Raw genomic sequence first — 19,417 nt, forward strand, 5'->3', positions numbered from 1 at the left:
TTGAAGGAACCTCAGCAAAAATGTATTTTTTTCTAACTCTTTCTAAAGGTTTCTATGGTCACTGCACCATCTTTGTAGGGAGTTTAAACACCTGCATTTAATACTTTACATTTATAATGCAGGAGTTGTATGAAAACCAACATCTTTGACTGAAAATGTATGTTTTTGGGGCCACCACTTACAGGCATCTCATGTTTCAGTGGAGGTTGGTTGGTAGGTTGTTTGGCAGAGCTGAGAAGTGAGGAACACCTGATATGATTAGATAAGAGGAACATAGTTAGGAAGGCCTGGGTGGGGAAGTGGGGGGGTATCTGCATGGAGAGGGGAATGAGGATTTCAGACTTCAATCCCTCGATAAGAGATTGTTTAGGTTGGAAGCCTGGTCTCCAGGGCGATAAGCATGTTCCCTTGACGATACAACCTCAAATACTGCCAATGCAATGTTTCTGCATGAAATGCCACCCTGCCAATACCCACAAACACACGCATTACAGACACAGACACAGACGGCACTCCTGCCTGCCTTGTTTGTGATCACACCTTTTTACTCTCTCACCTGTTCTAGCAGTATAGTATTGACTCTGTTGCTATTGCTGGCTGTATCACAGGACGATAAGGGATGTGCCTATGTGTGCAGGGCTGGCTTTGGGATATGTGATGACCCCATGTCCACCTTTAGCATGGTGCAGTTTTTATAAAGCTTATTCCTGGTTGTGGCCACAACAGAGGAGAATGTTTACACACCTGATTATTCGTTTCTGGTCAGTGAGTAAGCCTGGTCAGTCAGAATATCTCTGTACTTTACTAGCTATGTAAGTATAGTACCATTCAAAAGTTTGGACATACCTACCCATTCAATGGTTTTTCTTTATTTTTACTATTTTTTACATTGTAGAATAATAATGAAGACTTCAAAACTATAAAATAACACATGAAATCATGTAGTAACCAAAAAAGTGTTAAACAAATCAGAATATATGTTCTATTTGAGATTCTTCAAAGTAGCCATCTTTTCCCTTGATGTCAGCTTTACACACGCTTGGCATTCTCTCAACCAGCTTCATGAGGCAGTCACCTGGGATGCATTTCAACTTACATATGTGCCTTGTTAAAAGTTAATTTGTGGAATTTCTTTCCTACTTAATGCATTTGAGCCAATCAGTTGTGTTGTGACAAGGTAGGGGTGGTATACAGAAGACATCCCTGTTTGGTAAAAGACCAAGTCCATATTATGACAAGAACAGCTCAAATAAGCAGAGAGAAACGACAGTCTATCATTACTTGAAGGTAACTCTGGGTCTTCCATCATTACATGAAGGTCAGTCAATCTGGAACATTTCAGTCGCAAAAAACATCTAGTTCTATGATGAAACTGGCTCTCATGAGGAGCGCCACAGGAAAGGAAGACACAGAGTTTACCTCTGCTGCAGAGGATAAGTTTATTAGAGTTAACTGCACCTCAGATTGCAGCCCAAATAAATGCTTCACAGAGTTCAAGTAACAGACACATCTCAACATCAACTGTTCAGATGAGCCGGCATGAATCAGGTCAATGATGGTCAAATTGCTGCAAAGAAACCACTACTAAAGGACACCAATAAGAAGAAGAGACTTGCTTGGACCAAGAAACACGAGCAATGGACATTAGACCGGTGGAAATCTGTCCTTTGGTCTGGAGTCCAAATTTGAGATTTTTGTTTACAACCACCCTGTCTTTCTGAGACGCAGAGTAGGTGAACAGAAGATCTCCGCATGTGTGGTTCCCACCGTGAAGCATGGAGGAGGAGGTGTGATGGTGTGGGAGTGCTTTGCTGGTGACACTGTCAGCGATTTGTTTAGAATTCAAGGCACACTACCACAACATTCTGCAGCAATACGCCATCCCGTCTGGTTTGTACTTAGTGGGACTATCATTTGTTTTCCAACAGGACAATGACCCAACACACCTCCAGGCTGTGTAAGAGCTATTTGACCAAGAAGGAGAGTGATGGAGTGCTGCATCAGATGACCGGGCCTCCACAATCACCCGACCTCAATCCAATTGAGATGGTTTGGTATGAGTTGGACCACAGAGTGAAGGAAAACCAGCCAACAAGTGCTCAGGATATGTGGAAACTCCTTCAAGACTCTTGGAAAAGCATTCCAGGTGAAGCTGGTTGAGAGAATGCCAAGAGTGTGCAAAGCTGTCATTAAGGCAAAGGATTCTTCTTTGAAGAATCTCAAAAATAAAATATAATTGTATTTGTTTAACACTTTCTTGGTTACCACATGATTCCATATGTGCTATTTCATAGTTTTGATGTCTTCACTATTATTCTACAATGTAGAAAATAGTAAAAATAAAGAACAACCCTTGAATGAGTCAGTGTCTCCAAACTTTTGACTGGTACTATGTGTACTGTATGTATGCCCACCTGGAGTTTCTACTCATCTACTAACGTTATCAGCTGGTTGATTTTATACTCTCTAAAGCCTCTTTATTATTATCATTATTATTATTATTGGTAGGGTTTATATTTTTTATCGATCTGCTTGTTTCTTATTTAGAATGCTGCAGTTCCTTGGTTTAGTACACAAACTCACAGAGATAAAATCCCTGTTGTGCTTGTCTGACTCTCCAGTGCCTCAGCCTCTCTGGGGTTGGGCCTGTGTGAGTCAGGGATTGGGGGTCAAAGGGCAGGCAGAACTGCTATAGCTGCATGCAGTGTGTAATGGCTTCTAGTCTCTCCACAGAAAATGCATCACCTTACTATTGTTTTGATTTTGTTTTCTATAATAACTGTTACAGATGGGTTTTATTTCATTTTACTGGGAATTCTGCTTTGATGTAGCCTTGTTTTCTGAGTGATGTGGCGGGGAATTGTCTTCCTCTTTTTAAGCTTCTTCGACAAACAGCTTATTTTCTTCTGCTTTAAAAAAATTATTTTCCCCCTTTGAATCGCTGGCTCTTTGTGTGTTAATTTGAGTGTGGAGTGTATGTCTAAAGTAGTCTCATTCACCAACGGTCATTCTCTGCCAAACCTCCAGTGGAAAACACCAGAGAAACTGCTTGTCTCTCTCTGTGTCCTCTGGGACTTAGGGACTGTGTGTGTGTGTGTGTGTGTGTGTGTGTGTGTGTGTGTGTGTGTGTGTGTGTGTGTGTGTGTGTGTGTGTGTGTGTGTGTGTGTGTTTATTTTCACAACCCCAAGTTGTGTAAATATCTCTGAATAACAACAATACACTTTTATAGAACATTCATGGCAGTATCACATTGGGTAATCCAGCATACTACAGCATACCACAGCTCACATCGACCTAGACATTACATGGAACTTCCGCCAATCAATCTTTCTCCCAGAGCCAGGATGGAAACAAAATGGCTGTCTGCAGATTCAAGTCATTTCTATGACTGTGTGGGTATACACTGAGTGTATAAAATATTAGGACCACCTGCTCTTTCCTTAACATCGACTGACCAGGTGAATCCAGGTGAAAGCTATGATTCCTTATTGATGTCACTTGTTAAATCCACTTCAATCAGTGTAGATGAAGGGGAGGAGACAGGTTAAATAAGGATTTTTTTAGCCTTGAGACATTGAGACATGGGTTGTGTATGTGTGCCATTCAGAAGGTGAATGGGAAAGACAAAATATTTAAGTGCCTTTGAATGGGGTATGGTAATAGGTGCCAGGCACACCAGTTTGAGAATTGCACCACTGCTGGGTTTTTCATGGGTCACCGTTGATAATGGCTGACCCTGGCAGTGACCCACTCTCCGAGGGTGTCTCAGGAGGGAGTTGGGATATGCAGGTATACAGTACCAGTCAAAAGTTTGGACAAACCTATTCATTCAAGGGTTGTTCTTTGTTTTTATTGTTTTCTACAATGTAGAATAATAGTAAAGACATTAACACTATGAAATAACACATATGGAATCATGTAGTAACCAAAAAAGTGTTAAACAAATACAAATATATTTTACATTTCAGTTTCTTCAAAGTAGCCACCCTTTGCCTTGATGACAGCTTTGCACACTCTTGGCATTCTCTCAACCAGCTTCACCTGGAATGATTTTCCAGCAGTCTTGAAGGAGTTCGCACATACTTTGAGCACTTGTTGGCTGGTTTTCCTTCACTCTCCGGTCCAGCTCATCCCAAACCATCTCAATTGGATTGAGGTCGGGTGATTGTGGAGGCCCGGTCATCTGATGCAGCACTCCATCACTCTCCTTCTTGGTCAAATAGCTCTTACACAGCCTGGAGGTGGGTTGGGTCATTGTCCTGTTGGAAAACAAATGATAGCCCCACAAAGCGCAAACCAGATGGGATGGCGTATTGCTGCAGAATGCGGTAGTAGCCATGCTGGTTAAGTGTGCCTTGATTTCTAAATAAATAACATACTGTACAGTGTCACCAGCAAAGCACCCCCACGCCATCACACCTCCTTCTCCGTGCTTCATGTTGGGAACCACACAGATGGAGATCATCCGTTCACCTACTTTGCTTCTCACAAAGATACGGTGGTTGGATCCAAACATGTCAAATTTGGACTCATCAGACCAAAGGACAGATTTCCACCGGTCTAATGTTCATTGCTCGTGTTTCTTGGCCCAAGCAAGTCTCTTATTTTTATTGGTGTCCTTAGAAGTTGTTTCTTTGAAGCAATTTGACCATGAAGCCCTCAGTCTCCTCTGAACAGTTGATGTTGAGATGTGTCTGTTACTTGAACTATGTGAAGCATTTATTTGGGCAGCCATTTCTAAGGCTGGTAACTCTAATGAACGTATCCTCTGCATCAGAGGTAACTCTTGGTCTTTGTTTCCTGTGGAGATCCTCATGAGAGCTAGTTTCATCAAAGTGCTTGATGGTTTTTGTGACTGCACTTGAAGAAATGTTCAAAGTTCTTGACATTTTCCGCATTGATTGACCTTCATGTCTTAAAGTAAGGATGGACTGTTATTTCTCTTTTCTTATTTGAGGTGTTCTTACCATAATATGGCCTTGGTCTTTTACCAAATAGGACTATCTTCTGTATACCACCCCTACCTTGTCACAACACAACTGATTGGCTCAAATGCATTAAGAAGGAAAGGAATTCCACAAATAAAAATTTTACCAGGCACACCTGTTAACTGAAATGGATTCCAGGTGACTACCTCATGAAGCCAGTTGAGAGAATGCCAAGAGTGTGCAAAGCTGTCATCAAGGCAAATGGTGGCTACTTTGAAAAATCTCAAATCTCAAATATATTATATATTTTTTATTACTACATGATTCCATATGTGTTATTTCATAGTTTTGATGTCTTCACTAATATTCTACAATGTATAAAATAGTCAAATTAAAGAAAAACCCTTGAATGAGTAGGTGTGTCCAAACTTTTGACTGTTACTGTATATTTGATGATATTTAATTAGCTTCACTTTCTATGAAAGCTTGGTGTTACATAAGGTAATCGTGGTCAGTCACACAGCATATGGGACTTAGAAAGGAACGAAACCACTTGTGTACCAAAGAAAGAAAAGTGACAAGGAAGTTAAACCTTGTGGGTATTTTCCTCGTATGACATATACTTCTTCTTTTTAATATCAGGGGAGAGGAGAGTTCAATGTTACACTTGAATACTTTGTGAAGAACCACAAATAACTCTTCAGTGGTAGAACACTCCATTGTATGAGCTTTTTTGAAAACTCCAACGAGGGGACTCCCTATAAACATAAAGCAAAAGAATATAAACATAAAGACACACCTTTTCATTTTGGCATCTTTTACCAATCAAGGGTCAATATCCCCAAATAACATTCCTCCAAACTAGTCAATTACACATGCCTTGTAATTTGTATCTAATTTCTAGGTCTAGATTGTTCATTTGAGCTTGATGATATGCTTGATATGCCAATGAGTTAAGCAAATTGCTTGTCCAGTCAACCATAAACAGCAACTCTCATTTAGAATGGCAATATTCAATCATGAATACAGTGAATTTGTGCCAACGGCCATGATGCATTCTATACTAAAGACGTTGACATGCATGACTAGAACCACAGTTTAAAAAAAACAGTAATAGTATGACTTTTAATAAAGAGGGGAAATCACCTGCTTGGGTAAAAATGTACATACTAGAATATACTGTATGTCACAGAGCTACATGTATACAGTGCATTTGCAAAGTATTCAGGCCCCTTGACTTTTTCCACATTTTTTTACGTTACAGCCTTATACTAAAATTGATCCATATACACACACAATACCCCATTATGACGAAGCACAAACTGGGTTTTTAGACATTTTTGCAAATGTATTAAGAACAAAAAGTAATAATACCTTATTTACATAAGTATTCATGAGACATGAGACTCGAAATGATGCTCAGGTGCATCCTGTTTCCAATGATCATCCTTGAGATGTTTCTACAACTTGATTGGTCCACCTGTGGTAAATTCAATTGATTGGACATGATTTGGAAAGACACACACATGTCTATATAAGGTCCAACAGTTGACAGTGCATGCCAGAGCAAAAACCAAGCCACGAGGTCGAAAGAATTGTCCATAGAGCCCCGAGACAGGATTGTGTCGAGGCACAGATCTGGGGAAGGGTACCAAATACATTCTGCAGCATTGAAGGTCCCCAAGAACACAGTGGCCTCCATCATTCTTAAATGGAAGAAGTTTGGAACCACCAAAGACTCTTCCTAGAGCTGTCCACCAGGCCAAACTGAGCAGTCGGTGGAGAAGAGAGGTAACCAGGAAACCGATGGTCACTCTGACAGAGCTCAGTAAAAGGCACATGATAGCCCGCTTCGAGTTTGCCAAAAGGCACCTAAAGGACTCTCAAATTACAGAGAGGTCCTTGATGAAAAGCTGCTCCAGAACACTCCTACCTCAGACTGGGGCGAAGGTTCACCTTCCAACAGGACAACGACCCTAAGCACACAGCGAAGACAACGCAAGAGTGGCTTTGGGACAAGTCTCTGAATGTCCTTGAGTGGCCCAACCAGAGCCCCAACTTGAACCTGATCGAACATCTCTGGAGAGACCTGAAAATTGCTGTGCAGGGACGCTCCCCATCCAACCTAACAGAGCTTGAGAGGATCTGCAAAGAACAATGGGAGAAACTCCCCAAATACAGGTGTGCCAAGCTTGTAGCGTCACACCCAAGAAATCTCGAGGCTGTAATCGCTCCCAAATGTGCTTCAACAAAGTACTGAGTAAAGGGTCTGAATACTTACGTAAATGTGATATTTACATGTATTTATTTTTATTAATTTGCAAAAAATTCTAAAAACCTGTTTTTTCTTTGTCATTATGGGATGTTGTGTTTAGATTGAAGGGAAAAAAAACAATTAAATCAATTTTAGAATAAGGCTGTAACGTAACATAATGTGGAATAAGTCAAGGGGTCTGAATACTTCCTTAATGCTCTGTATGTACAGTTGCGCCCACAATTATTGGCATCCTTGATAAAGATGAACAAAAATGACTGTATAAAATAAATAACAAGATACTGAGCTATTGTACGTCACACAGCTATTTGTACAGTACATTATAGACTACGTCCAGTATATAAATCTCATGTACTAAGTCACTAAGTACAAACTCTCCTTCTCTAAGTTTCAATAACTCCAAGAATATTTTTGTTGATGAACAGATGAATAGAATCTAAAAATCCCACATGGGCTTTTCTTCATAGTGAATTCACAATCATATGTATACTTCTGATGTAAAACCCAATGCTGAAAAAGAGAAGTGAAATACAGTCACGTCATAGAAGAATCATGACACTGATGGGATGGGATGACACACACTCAAAAGCACACGACTTAAATGTTTAACAATTAGATGGGAAAAACCTGACCGAGACAATCGTTAGGGGGAGACCCTTGTCTGGGTCTCCCCCTAACTCCACCTTGATAGTATAAAGACTGGTCCTCTGTACACCACCACAACGCAGAGAATAAAGCTTGACACCTGAAGTCACAACACTTTACTCCTCATTCACTCTCCACCCTACCTGGACCAACTCTAAGCCAGCATGTTCACCCCTCGTCTTGCTATGCTGTCTGTGCTTGTTCTGGTACTCAGTGCCATCACTTTTACCGAAGGTAAGCGACTGTAACTGTAATGTTTGTATTTTTGCTCGTATTTTTGAGTGTGTGTGTGTGTGTGTGTCCCAATCTGACCTATAAGTGTGTGTTCTGTGTGTTGTCTAGGCCTGCGTATGGCAAGCGGACCGAAGAAATGTTGTTTTACCTTTGCTGATCGTCAGATACCCAGAGGTAGAGTGGTGGGTTACACCAAGACCAGCCAGCAGTGCTCCAACCCAGCCATTCTGTGAGTAACCTTATTGTTATTTAGCTGTTACTGTCTGAGAGTGGACATGTGGCGATTAGTGCTTGAGGGTGATTTCTAAGTTAGTGTGAACCGAACACTCAAGGTACTGAAAGAATCAAAGAAAAGTGTTATGTTGTAATATTACAGGTGTCAGACAGACAGAGAGCCATTGATTCCATCATACTGCGACTGGGATAGTTATAGGACTGACAGGGAATGATTGGCATTCGTGGTCCAAATCCTCAAAGAAATCAGTGTAAGAGACCGGTCCACAAAGAGAGAGAGTGAGCTTCTTCTTTTTGGTGACTATCCCTCTGTTGTAAAAACCCAGAATGTGTTCCTCTTTCCTGTGATCAACTTTCACTACCTCACTTTCACGTCGTCATGCAGTTTCCTTTAAAAATAAGAACAAAAGTCCTCTGACATCATCATCTAAAACTAGGTTAAAAATCTAACATAGATCTAAAACAGGATGTCATAAGTCATGAGTGAGCCTAGGATGTCTTGCATGTGATTGTCCCTATGCGGTGTTGTTACTGTTATGCTGTGCTAATAACCCTGTTTTTCTATGTCCAGGTTTAAGACTCGGGCGGGGCGACAGGTGTGTGCCAGGTCCTCAGACAGATGGGTGAAGGACTACATCAACTTCCTGGACAGCAAGAAGTCTGGGGAGCAGACACCACTCCTGTAACCATGGTGATCGGACCGTCAGCTGCGTCAACATCAAAGCAAATCCTTCAGAACCTCTTTTGTACCTCTATTTCACAAGGACATGGCCAGTGATCTGCCTCAGAGAGAGCAGTCATGGTCCTGAGCCAAAACACCACCTGGATCTGGGGAAATAGATAAGCTAGATGATCTCTATATAACTGTAACACTGTGAGCAGCCTGTATACCTTTCTCTTTAGCATTTGTTGCCTGTGATCAAATGACAGAGATTGATTTGACAGAACGATTGTCAATATTTATTTTTTAAATTAAACTCGATACACACATCCGTAAAACACATAATTGTGTAGAATTTGAGTGTAGTTCCAGGTTATGTTACATTTAAGTATTCTTGATTACTGAATTGTACGTTATAGGCCTATATTCTGTTTTACTGCCTTCAATTCATTAAAATGCATGTAGACAAATAATTTGTTGCTCTCTGTTTTAATGCTTACCTGATTAAACAGGACTGTAAAACATCTCTAAACCACACTGAATATTCAGATGCACTCAATTGTGTAAGTGTGTCAAACTGTCTCAGCGTGAAGAACATGACAGTTTCACTGGCCAGCTCATTCGTAAGCTGATATATTACCTGCAAATGAACTGTAGTGGTGGATTCCTAACTATTGTATCAGTCATAGGCTCAGTGTGTGTGTGTGTGTGTGTGTGTGTGTGTGTCATTGCCTCATCCGCATGGCAAGCGGTACTGGAGCACCAAGTCTAGGTCCAAGAAGCTTCTTAACAGCTTCTACCCCCAAGTCATAAGACTGTAGAACAGCTAATCAAATGGCTACCCGGACTATTTGCATTGACCCCCCCCCCCCCCCCCACCTACATGTACATATTTCATAAATTACCTCGACTAACCTGTACCTCCGCACATTGACCTGGTACTGGTACCCCCTGTATATAGGTATATAGCCTCATTACTCTTATTTTATTGTTGCTCATTTATGTTATTATGTTTATGTTATTTTACATAAGTTTATTTAGTAAACATTTTCTTAACTCTTATTTTTCTTAACTCTTATTGTTGGTTGAGGACTTGTAAGTAAGCATTTCACGGTAAGGTCGACACCTGTTGTATTCGGCGTATGTGACAAATACATTTTGATTGGATCCTAATGCTCTAATGCACAGCCACAAAAGAGCACAACTAGACATGCTGGTGTTCTCGAATGACCGTGTGGAATGAACTCATGGTTGTTTCTGGATTATCCTGTTGACAATATGAATGCAGGAGGCCAGGAGACCACATGTATGCGATATTGGACCTGTGATCAATGCAAATCCAATGGCACGTTTATGAGATGATGGTCTGTCCAAGACCTTCATGAAAGATTTGTAACAGATTCAAGATAAAAGGCTCGGCTTACCACAATGCAGTTCGTAGACCAACTGAAAAAGAAGATTCCCAGTGTTTGTGATGCTAGTTGTTTGGTGCGACGCAGACAGGGTGGCGTGAGTGGTGAAAAAGAAGAGTCATTGTCTGTTCTTTTGAGTTTTGATCAAACCAAATCCAATTGTATTGGTCACATACACATGTTTAGCAGATGTTTTGTGGATGTAGGGAAATGCAATAATATTGATGTTGAGTCTTTGCCCGACAAAATTATGTTAGTATATATAAGTTATCCTGTATGATCTTTTGTGCCGAAGACATTACATTGTTACAGTGAGATGTGTGCAGAAGGGCATGAGACAAAGGAATGTGTAAGTATAAAGGAGTTGTACTCCAGTATAGTAGGTGGCAGTAACGTAACATACATTGGATGCCAACCGCCGTCAAACCTCATCGAATAAGAATGCAGTTCGTATTAAGAACCAATAGAATTCGGTAGTCCGTCGAATCTGATGTGACATCACAATTTCAGCTGTCTCTAGCCAATAGGCATATACAGTAGTTCCAAAGGAGGAGACAATCGCCTTTCGAGATTGCAACACGAACATTTCCCACTTGTGCGGTTTGTCTACGGTCTATTCTACTAGTCGTCGTAACCTATTTTGATAGTCTACCACCAACCCAATTTCATTCATTTGGGCCCGTTGAGAGGCACAAGGGTTCTGTTGCTACTAGTAGGCTACATACAAACGTTGCGTTGCAGGAAGAGAACGGCTCTTTTTTTAAAGCAGTGTCTCTTCACGCTTTTGTTCCGTGTATAAAAAAAAATGTATGTCTGATCTATTCGTCTCTAGGGTGGGTGGTGTCACAGTAGTACTACAATGATCGAACGACCAGAATCTGCAGTTGCCAGCATTGCAGTAAGTGTTATTCTTATCACATCAAATCAATGATATTTTCTCTCGTGTGAACTGGACACACATTTTCATTAATTAATTGAAACCAATACTATGAATGCATCCCATGTTGTCTTATCCAACGTTAAAACCCCATGATCGATTAGGAGAAAGAGGAATGTAACCGAAAATTAGGATTTATTTCATAGCTCTTGGTCTGAGTAGGTTTGTTCGACTCCATTCTCCCTTATTCACTAGAAAACCAGCCTCTGGCAACGGAAGACTACGCATGAACGTTCTATTATAGGCCTTGCCTTAGGTTTGAGCATCTCGACTGCTACTCCGCTTTGTTGTACCAATTTACGTTGTGTTATTACGCGTTGTATCATTGTATTACGCAGCATACATTGTATAGATATTTTGTCTTTATTATAAAGGTAACAATTGTAACCTGCTCTTGCGAAGTGCACCGGTCGCTTTAAAATCGGCTCACGCACCGACCGATCAAATTGAATAGTGCCAATGACATCCCACGTCCAGTCGTGGAAAGGCATGGACATGCATGCATAATAACGCTTTGGAGAGACTCACCCTAACATTGCGAATGCACTATGGAGTTTCTGAGGAAAGGCTTATGTTTCCATGCAGATATCCGAAACATCCATAGGCTATATGAATATGGCAATTTTGTATTTGCGCACGTGATGGTTATTGGATGGAGTGGAGTCTTTGATGATTTCATTCTATAGAGCTCACCAGCTTTGTAGGCCTAAAAAAGGAGTTACCTCTGGTTCATTTAGCCATATGTTTTGTTCTGAGATATCAGTCAGTTAACATGACCTTTATGAAATATGAAGCCTTTATGTGTGTGTGTGTGTGGTGGGGGGGGGGGGAATAAAGATTATCTCATTAAACAAAACATAAGATCTCCTACGCCTGTGTTTACCACAAACCTTATTTTCAGCATATATACAACAACTCTTAAATTTCCCTATAGGATTTGTCCAACGAACCATGGTGTAGTTAGTTAGTGCCTACAAAAAGACGCCAGTACTATTTCTCTCTATAGGCTGTAAGTGGGTTTTGTTCAATCAAAATTTGACTAGGCCTATGTTCAGTTCAATATGCAGAAAAACAGAATTTGACAAATTTGCATTGGCAAATTTGCATTGAATTTGCATTGAATCAAATGCAGATGTCATCCAGAGGGGGTTAAAGAGCAACACATGGACTTGGACTGCCTCTTCTGAACCACATCTCTCCCTCTTCAAAAAATCACCAATAATTCTAGCTGCTACCCATCTGGTACGTGTAGGTCTGTGACAGTCATGGAATTTTGGATGACAGTTATTGGTCAGCCAAATGATCATAGTCATCATTTAAATAGCAAAAAATATATATATTTTTTAATACTAACATTTTCTCCTCTGCTCCTGACTGCATGTTTTCTCTGCTCCTGACTCCGCTCCTGACTCCGCTCCTGACTCCGCTCCTGACTGCATGTTTTCTCTGCTCCTGACTCCGCTCCTGACTGCATGTTTTCTCTGCTCCTGACTCCGCTCCTGACTCCGCTCCTGACTCCGCTCCTGACTCCGCTCCTGACTGCATGTTTTCTCCGCTCCTGACTGCATGTTTTCTCCGCTCCTGACTCCGCTCCTGACTCCGCTCCTGACTCCGCTCCTGACTCCGCTCCTGACTCCGCTCCTGACTCCGCTCCTGACTCTGCTCCTGACTCTGCTCCTGACTCTGCTCCTGACTGCATGTTTTCTCCGCTCCTGACTCTGCTCCTGACTCTGCTCCTGACTGCACGTTTTCTCTGCTCCTGACTCCGCTCCTGACTCTGCTCCTGACTCTGCTCCTGACTCTGCTCCTGACTCTGCTCCTGACTCTGCTCCTGACTCCGCTCCTGACTCCGCTCCTGACTCCGCTCCTGACTCCGCTCCTGACTCTGCTCCTGACTGCATGTTTTCTCCGCTCCTGACTCTGCTCCTGACTCTGCTCCTGACTGCACGTTTTCTCTGCTCCTGACTCCGCTCCTGACTCCGCTCCTGACTCTGCTCCTGACTCTGCTCCTGACTCCGCTCCTGACTGCATGTTTTCTCCGCTCCTGACTCCGCTCCTGACTCTGCTCCTGACTCTGCTCCTGACTCTGCTCCTGACTGCATGTTTTCTCCGCTCCTGACTCTGCTCCTGACTCCGCTCCTGACTGCACGTTTTCTCCGCTCCTGACTCCGCTCCTGACTCCGCTCCTGACTCCACTCCTGACTCCGCTCCTGACTCTGCTCCTGACTCTGCTCCTGACTCTGCTCCTGACTCTGCTCCTGACTCTGCTCCTGACTCCGCTCCTGACTCCGCTCCTGACTCCGCTCCTGACTCTGCTCCTGACTCTGCTCCTGACTCTGCTCCTGACTCTGCTCCTGACTCCGCTCCTGACTGCATGTTTTCTCCGCTCCTGACTCCACTCCTGACTCCGCTCCTGACTCTGCTCCTGACTCCGCTCCTGAATGCACGTTTTCTCCGCTCCTGACTGCAGGGAAGGGGGCATTGCCTAGGCAACCAAAGACTTGTTTGCTACAGTTGAAGTCGGAAGTTTACATACATTTAGGTTGGAGTCATTAAAACTTGATTTTCAACCATTCCACAAATGTCTTGCTAAGAAACCATAGTTGTACATTTAAACAGCTTGGGAAATTCCCGAAAATGATGTCATGGCTTTAGAAGCTTCTGATAGGCTAATTGACATAATTTGAGTCAATTGGAGGTCTACCTGTGGGTGTATTTCAAGGCCTACATTCAAACTCAGTGCCTCTTTGCTTGACATTGTGGGAAAATCAAAAGAAATCAGCCAAGACCTCAGACAAAACATTGTAGACCTCAAGTCAGGTTTAGCCTTGGGAGCAATTTCCAAACGCCTGAAGGTACCACGTTCATCTGTACAAACAATAGTAAACACCATGGGACCATGCAGCCGTCATACCTCTCAGGAAGGATACGCGTTCTGTCTCCTAGAGATGAACGTACTTTGGTGCGAAAAGTGCAAATCAATCCCAGAACAACAGCAAAGGACCTTGTGAAAATTCTGGAGGAAACAGTACAAAACTATATTTTTCCACAGTAAAACGAGTCCTATATCGACATAACCTGAAAGGCCGTTCAGCAAGGAAGAAGCCACTGCTCCAAAACTGCCATAAAAAAAAGCCTACGGTTTGCAACTGCACATGGGGACAAAGATCTTACTTTTTGGAGAAATGTCCTCTGGTCTGATGAAACAAAAATAGAACTGTTTGGCCATAATGACCATCGTTATGTTTGGAGGAAAAAGGGGGAGGCTTGCAGAACACCATCCCAACCGTGAAGCACGGGGGTGGCAGCATCATGTTGTGGGGGTGCTTTGCTGCAGGAGGGACTGGTGCACTTCACAAAATAGATGGCATCATGAGGGAGGAAAATGTTGTGGATATATTGAATCTCAAGACATCAGTCAGGAAGTTAAAGTTGGTCGCAAATGGGTCTTCCAAATGGACAATGACCCCAAGCATACTTCCAAAGTTGTGGCAAAATGGCTTAAGGACAACAAAGTCAAGGTATTGGAGTGGCCATCACAAAGCCCTGACCTCAATCCTATAGAAAATGTGTGGGCAGAACTGAAAAAGCATGTGCGAGCAAGGAGGCCTACAAACCTGACTCAGTTACACCAGCTCTGTCAGGAGGAATGGGCCAAAATTCACCCAACTTATTGTGGGAAGCTTGTGGAAGGCTACCAGAAACGTTTGACCCAAGTTAAACAATTTAAAGGCAATGCTACCAAATACTAATTGAGTGTATGTAAGCTTCTGACGCACTGGGAATGTGATGAAAGAAATAAAAGCTGAAATAAATCACTCTACTATTATTCTGACATTTCACATTCTTCAAATGAAGTGGTGATCCTAACTGACCTAAGACAGGGAATTTTTACTAGGATTAAATGTCAGGAATTGTGAAAAACTGAGTTTAAATGTATTTGGCTAAGGTGTATGTAAACTTCCGACTTTAACTGTACATCTATACTTAATATGTTATGTTTAACTGATTCAACAACCTATTTTTTTAATTATTTGTGGTGTGGTTTTCATGTAAGCCCTTTTAGGCTTCCATCCTCACCTGCACACCATTTAAATTTTTTTAAATAAAACCGTACAGATTTTGTAAATTTTTTATCTTTCACTTTTCTTTGGAGTGAATAATCACCTTGCTTGCAAGGAGTACCACAATCTCATCACGTTGTTATATCAAATCTAATTTTATTAGTCACATGCGGCAAATACAACAGGTAGACCTTACATTGAAATGCTTACTTACGAGCCCCTAACCAACTGTGCATTTTTAACAAAAAATACAGATAAGAATACGAGATAAAAGTAACAAGTAATTTAAAGAGCTGCAGTAAAATATCAATATATACAGGGGGGTGGCGGTACAGAGTCAATGTGGAGGCTATATACAGGGGGTACCGGTACAGAGTCAATGTGGAGGCTATATACAGGGGGTACCAGTACAGAGTCAATGTGGAGGCTATATACAGGGGGTACCAGTACAGAGTCAATGTGGAGGCTATATACAGGGGGTACCAGTACAGAGTCAATGTGGAGGCTATATACAGGGGGTACCAGTACAGAGTCAATGTGGAGGCTATATACAGGGGGTACCAGTACAGAGTCAATGTGGAGGCTATATACAGGGGGTACCGGTACAGAGTCAATGTGGAGGCTATATACAGGGGGTACCAGTACAATGTGGAGGCTATATACAGGGGTGGCGGTACAGAGTCAATGTGGAGGCTATATACAGGGGGTACCGGTACAGAGTCAATGTGGAGGCTATATACAGGGGTGGCGGTACAGAGTCAATGTGGAGGCTATATACAGGGGGTACCAGTACAGAGTCAATGTGGAGGCTATATACAGGGGTGGCGGTACAGAGTCAATGTGGAGGCTATATACAGGGGGTACCAGTACAGAGTCAATGTGGAGGCTATATACAGGGGGTACCGGTACAGAGTCAATGTGGAGGCTATATACAGGGGGTACCAGTACAGAGTCAATGTGGAGGCTATATACAGGGGTGGCGGTACAGAGTCAATGTGGAGGCTATATACAGGGGGTACCGGTACAGAGTCAATGTGGAGGCTATATACAGGGGGTATTGGTACAGAGTCAATGTGGAGGCTATATACAGGGGGTACCGGTACAGAGTCAATGTGGAGGCTATATACAGGGGTGGCGGTACAGAGTCAATGTGGAGGCTATATACAGGGGTGGCGGTACAGAGTCAATGTGGAGGCTATATACAGGGGGGTGGCGGTACAGAGTCAATGTGGAGGCTATATACAGGGTATTACGGTACAGAGTCAATGTGGAGGCTATATACAGGGGTGGCGGTACAGAGTCAATGTGGAGGCTATATACAGGGTGTTACGGTACAGAGTCAATGTGGAGGCTATATACAGGGTGTTACGGTACAGAGTCAATGTGGAGGCTATATACAGGGGGTGTCGGTACAGAGTCAATGTGGAGGCTATATACAGGGGTGGCGGTACAGAGTCAATGTGGAGGCTATATACAGGGGGTACCGGTACAGAGTCAATGTGGAGGCTATATACAGGGGGGTGGCGGTACAGAGTCAATGTGCGGGGGGCACTGGTTAGTTGAGGTAGTATGTACATGTAGGTATAATGAATTAAAGTGACTATGCATAGATGACAACAGAGTGTGGGAGGGGGGGGGGGGCAAATGCAAATAGTCTGGTTAGCCATTTGACTAGATGTTCAGGAGTCTTAATGGCTTGGGGGTAGAAGCTGTTTAGAAGCCTCTTAGACCTAGACGTGGGGCTCCGGTACCGCTTGCTGTGTGGTAGCAGAGAGAACAGTCTATGACCAGGGTGTCTGGAGTAGAGGCCGACCGATTATGACTTTTCAACGCCAATACCGATTTATTGGAGGACCAAAAAAAAGCAGATACCAATTATAAAATATATATTAATAAATGAAAAATATAACATTTATGACAATTACAACAATACTGAATGCACACTTATTTTAACTTCATATAATACTTTAAATAAAATCAATTTAGCCTCAAATAAATAATGAAACATGTTCAATTTGGTTTAAATAATGCAAAAACAAAGTGTTGAAAAAGAAAGTAAAAATATGTGCCATGTAAGAAAGCTAACGTTCAAGTTCCTTGCTCAGAACATGAGAACATATGAAAGCTGGTGGTTCCTTTTAACATGAGTCTTCAATATTTCCAGGTAAGAAGTTTTAGTTATTCTTTGAATTATAGGACTATTTATCTCTATACCATTTGTATTTCATTAACCTTTGACTATTGGATGTTCTTATAGGCACTTTACTATTGCCAGTGTAACAGTATAGCTTCCATCCCTCTCCTCGCTCGAACCAGGAACACATCGACAGCAGCCACCCTCGAAGCAGCGTTACCCATCTCTCCACAAAAGCGGCGGCTACTCCAAATCTCAGATCGAGTGACGTTTGAAACGCTATTAGTGCGCACCCTGCTAACTAGTTGGCAATTTCACATCGGTTACACCAGCCTAATCTCGGGAGTTGATAGGCTTGAAGTCATAAACAGCTCAATGCTTGAAGCACAGCGAAGAGCTGCTGGAAAAAAATGCACGAAAGTGTTGTTTGAATGAATGCTTACGAGCCTGCTGCTGCCTACCATCGCTCAGTCAGACTGCTCTATCAAATCCTAGACTTAGTTATAACATAATAACATACAGAAATACGAGCCGTAGGTCATTAATATGGTAGAATCTGGAAACTATCATCTCGAAAACAAGACTTTTATTCTTTAAGTGAAATACGGAACCGTTCCGGGTGGCATCCATAAGTCTAAATATTCCTGTTACATTGCACAACCTTCAATGTTATGTCATAATTACGTAAAATTCTGGCAAATTAGGCGGTCCAAACTGTTGCATATACACTGACTCTGCATGCAATGAACGCAAGAAAAGTGACAGTTTCACCTGGTTAATATTGCCTGCTAACCTGGATTTCTTTTAGCTAAATATGCAGGTTTAAAAATATATACTTCTGTGTATTGATTTTAAGAAAGGCATTGATGTTTATGGTTAGGTACACATTGGAACAACGACAGTCCTTTTTCGCGAATACGCACCGCATCAATTATATGCAACGCAGGACACGCTAGATAAACTAGTAATATCACTAGTGATTATGATTGATTGTTTTTTTATAAGATCAAGTTTAATGCTAGCTAGCAACTTACCTTGGCTTACTGCATTCGTGTAACAGGCAGGCTCCTCGTGGAGTGCAATGTAATCAGGTGGTTAGACTAGTTAACTGTAAGATTGCAAGATTGAATCCCTGAGCTGACATGGTAAAAATCTGTCATTCTGCCCCTGAATAAGGCAGTTAACCCACCATTCCTAGGCCGTCATTGAAAATAAGAATGTGTTGTTAACTGACTTGCCTAGTTAAATAAAGATTAAATAACTGTGTAAAAAAAAAAAAAACTTTTTAAAAAACAGCCAAATCGGTGTCAAATAATACAGATTTCCAATTGTTATGAAATCTTCAAATTTGCCCTGATTAATCGGTCGACCTCTAGTCTGGAGTCTTTTTGACAATTGTTAGGGCCTTCCTCTGACACCGCCTGGTATAGGGTTCCTGGATAACAGGAAGCTTGGCCCCAGTGATGCACTGGGCAGGACGCACTACCCTCTGTAGTGCCTTGCGGTCGGAGGCCATGCAGTTGCCATACCAGATGCAACCAGCCAAGAGGCTCTCGATGGGGCACCTGTAGAACCTTTTGAAGATCTGAGAACCCATGCCAAATCTTTTCAGTCTCCTGATGGGGAATAGGTTTTATCGTGCCCTTTTCCTGACTATCTTGGTGCGTTTGGACCATGTTGGTGATGTGGACACCAAGGAACTTGAAGCTCTCAACCTGCTCCACTGCAGCCCCGTTGATGAGAATGGGGGCGTGCTCGGTCCTCTTTTCTGTAGTCCACAATCATCTCCTTAGTCTTGATCACGTTGAGGGAGAGGTTGTTGTCCTGGCACCACAACGGCCAGGTCTCTGACCTCCTCCTTATAGGCTGTCTCGTTGTTGTCGGTGATCAGG

At 42.3% G+C, this 19,417-nt stretch overlaps 2 protein-coding genes across 7 annotated transcripts in view; both read left to right on the forward strand.

Annotated features, from left to right (window-relative positions):
* Nucleotides 1-7,928: 7,928 nt before the first annotated feature.
* ccl4 (CCL4 protein) lies at nt 7,929-9,416 on the forward strand. Its single transcript, NM_001124489.2, is given in 3 exon segments — nt 7,929-8,083; nt 8,192-8,312; nt 8,889-9,416. Coding segments are annotated over 3 exon segments (306 nt in total). The 5' UTR covers nt 7,929-8,013; the 3' UTR covers nt 9,004-9,416.
* Nucleotides 9,417-10,916: 1,500 nt separating this feature from the next.
* The window catches only part of LOC110514277 (septin-7), a 42,591-nt gene continuing 34,090 nt past the window's right edge, over nt 10,917-19,417 (forward strand). Inside the window, exons 1-2 of one of the 6 annotated variants that reach the window (XM_036973745.1) lie at nt 10,917-10,990; nt 11,223-11,288. In XM_036973745.1, the coding sequence (XP_036829640.1) occupies nt 11,250-11,288 (39 nt within the window). In that variant the 5' untranslated portion in view covers nt 10,917-10,990; nt 11,223-11,249. Of the gene's footprint in view, nt 11,289-19,417 lie in introns of all 6 variants that reach the window. The other 5 variants (XM_036973739.1, XM_036973740.1, XM_036973764.1 and 2 more) reach the window with 5 other exon arrangements.

Source organism: Oncorhynchus mykiss, chromosome 1 (genome assembly GCF_013265735.2).
Source record: "Oncorhynchus mykiss isolate Arlee chromosome 1, USDA_OmykA_1.1, whole genome shotgun sequence".
Lineage (NCBI taxonomy): Eukaryota > Metazoa > Chordata > Actinopteri > Salmoniformes > Salmonidae > Oncorhynchus > Oncorhynchus mykiss.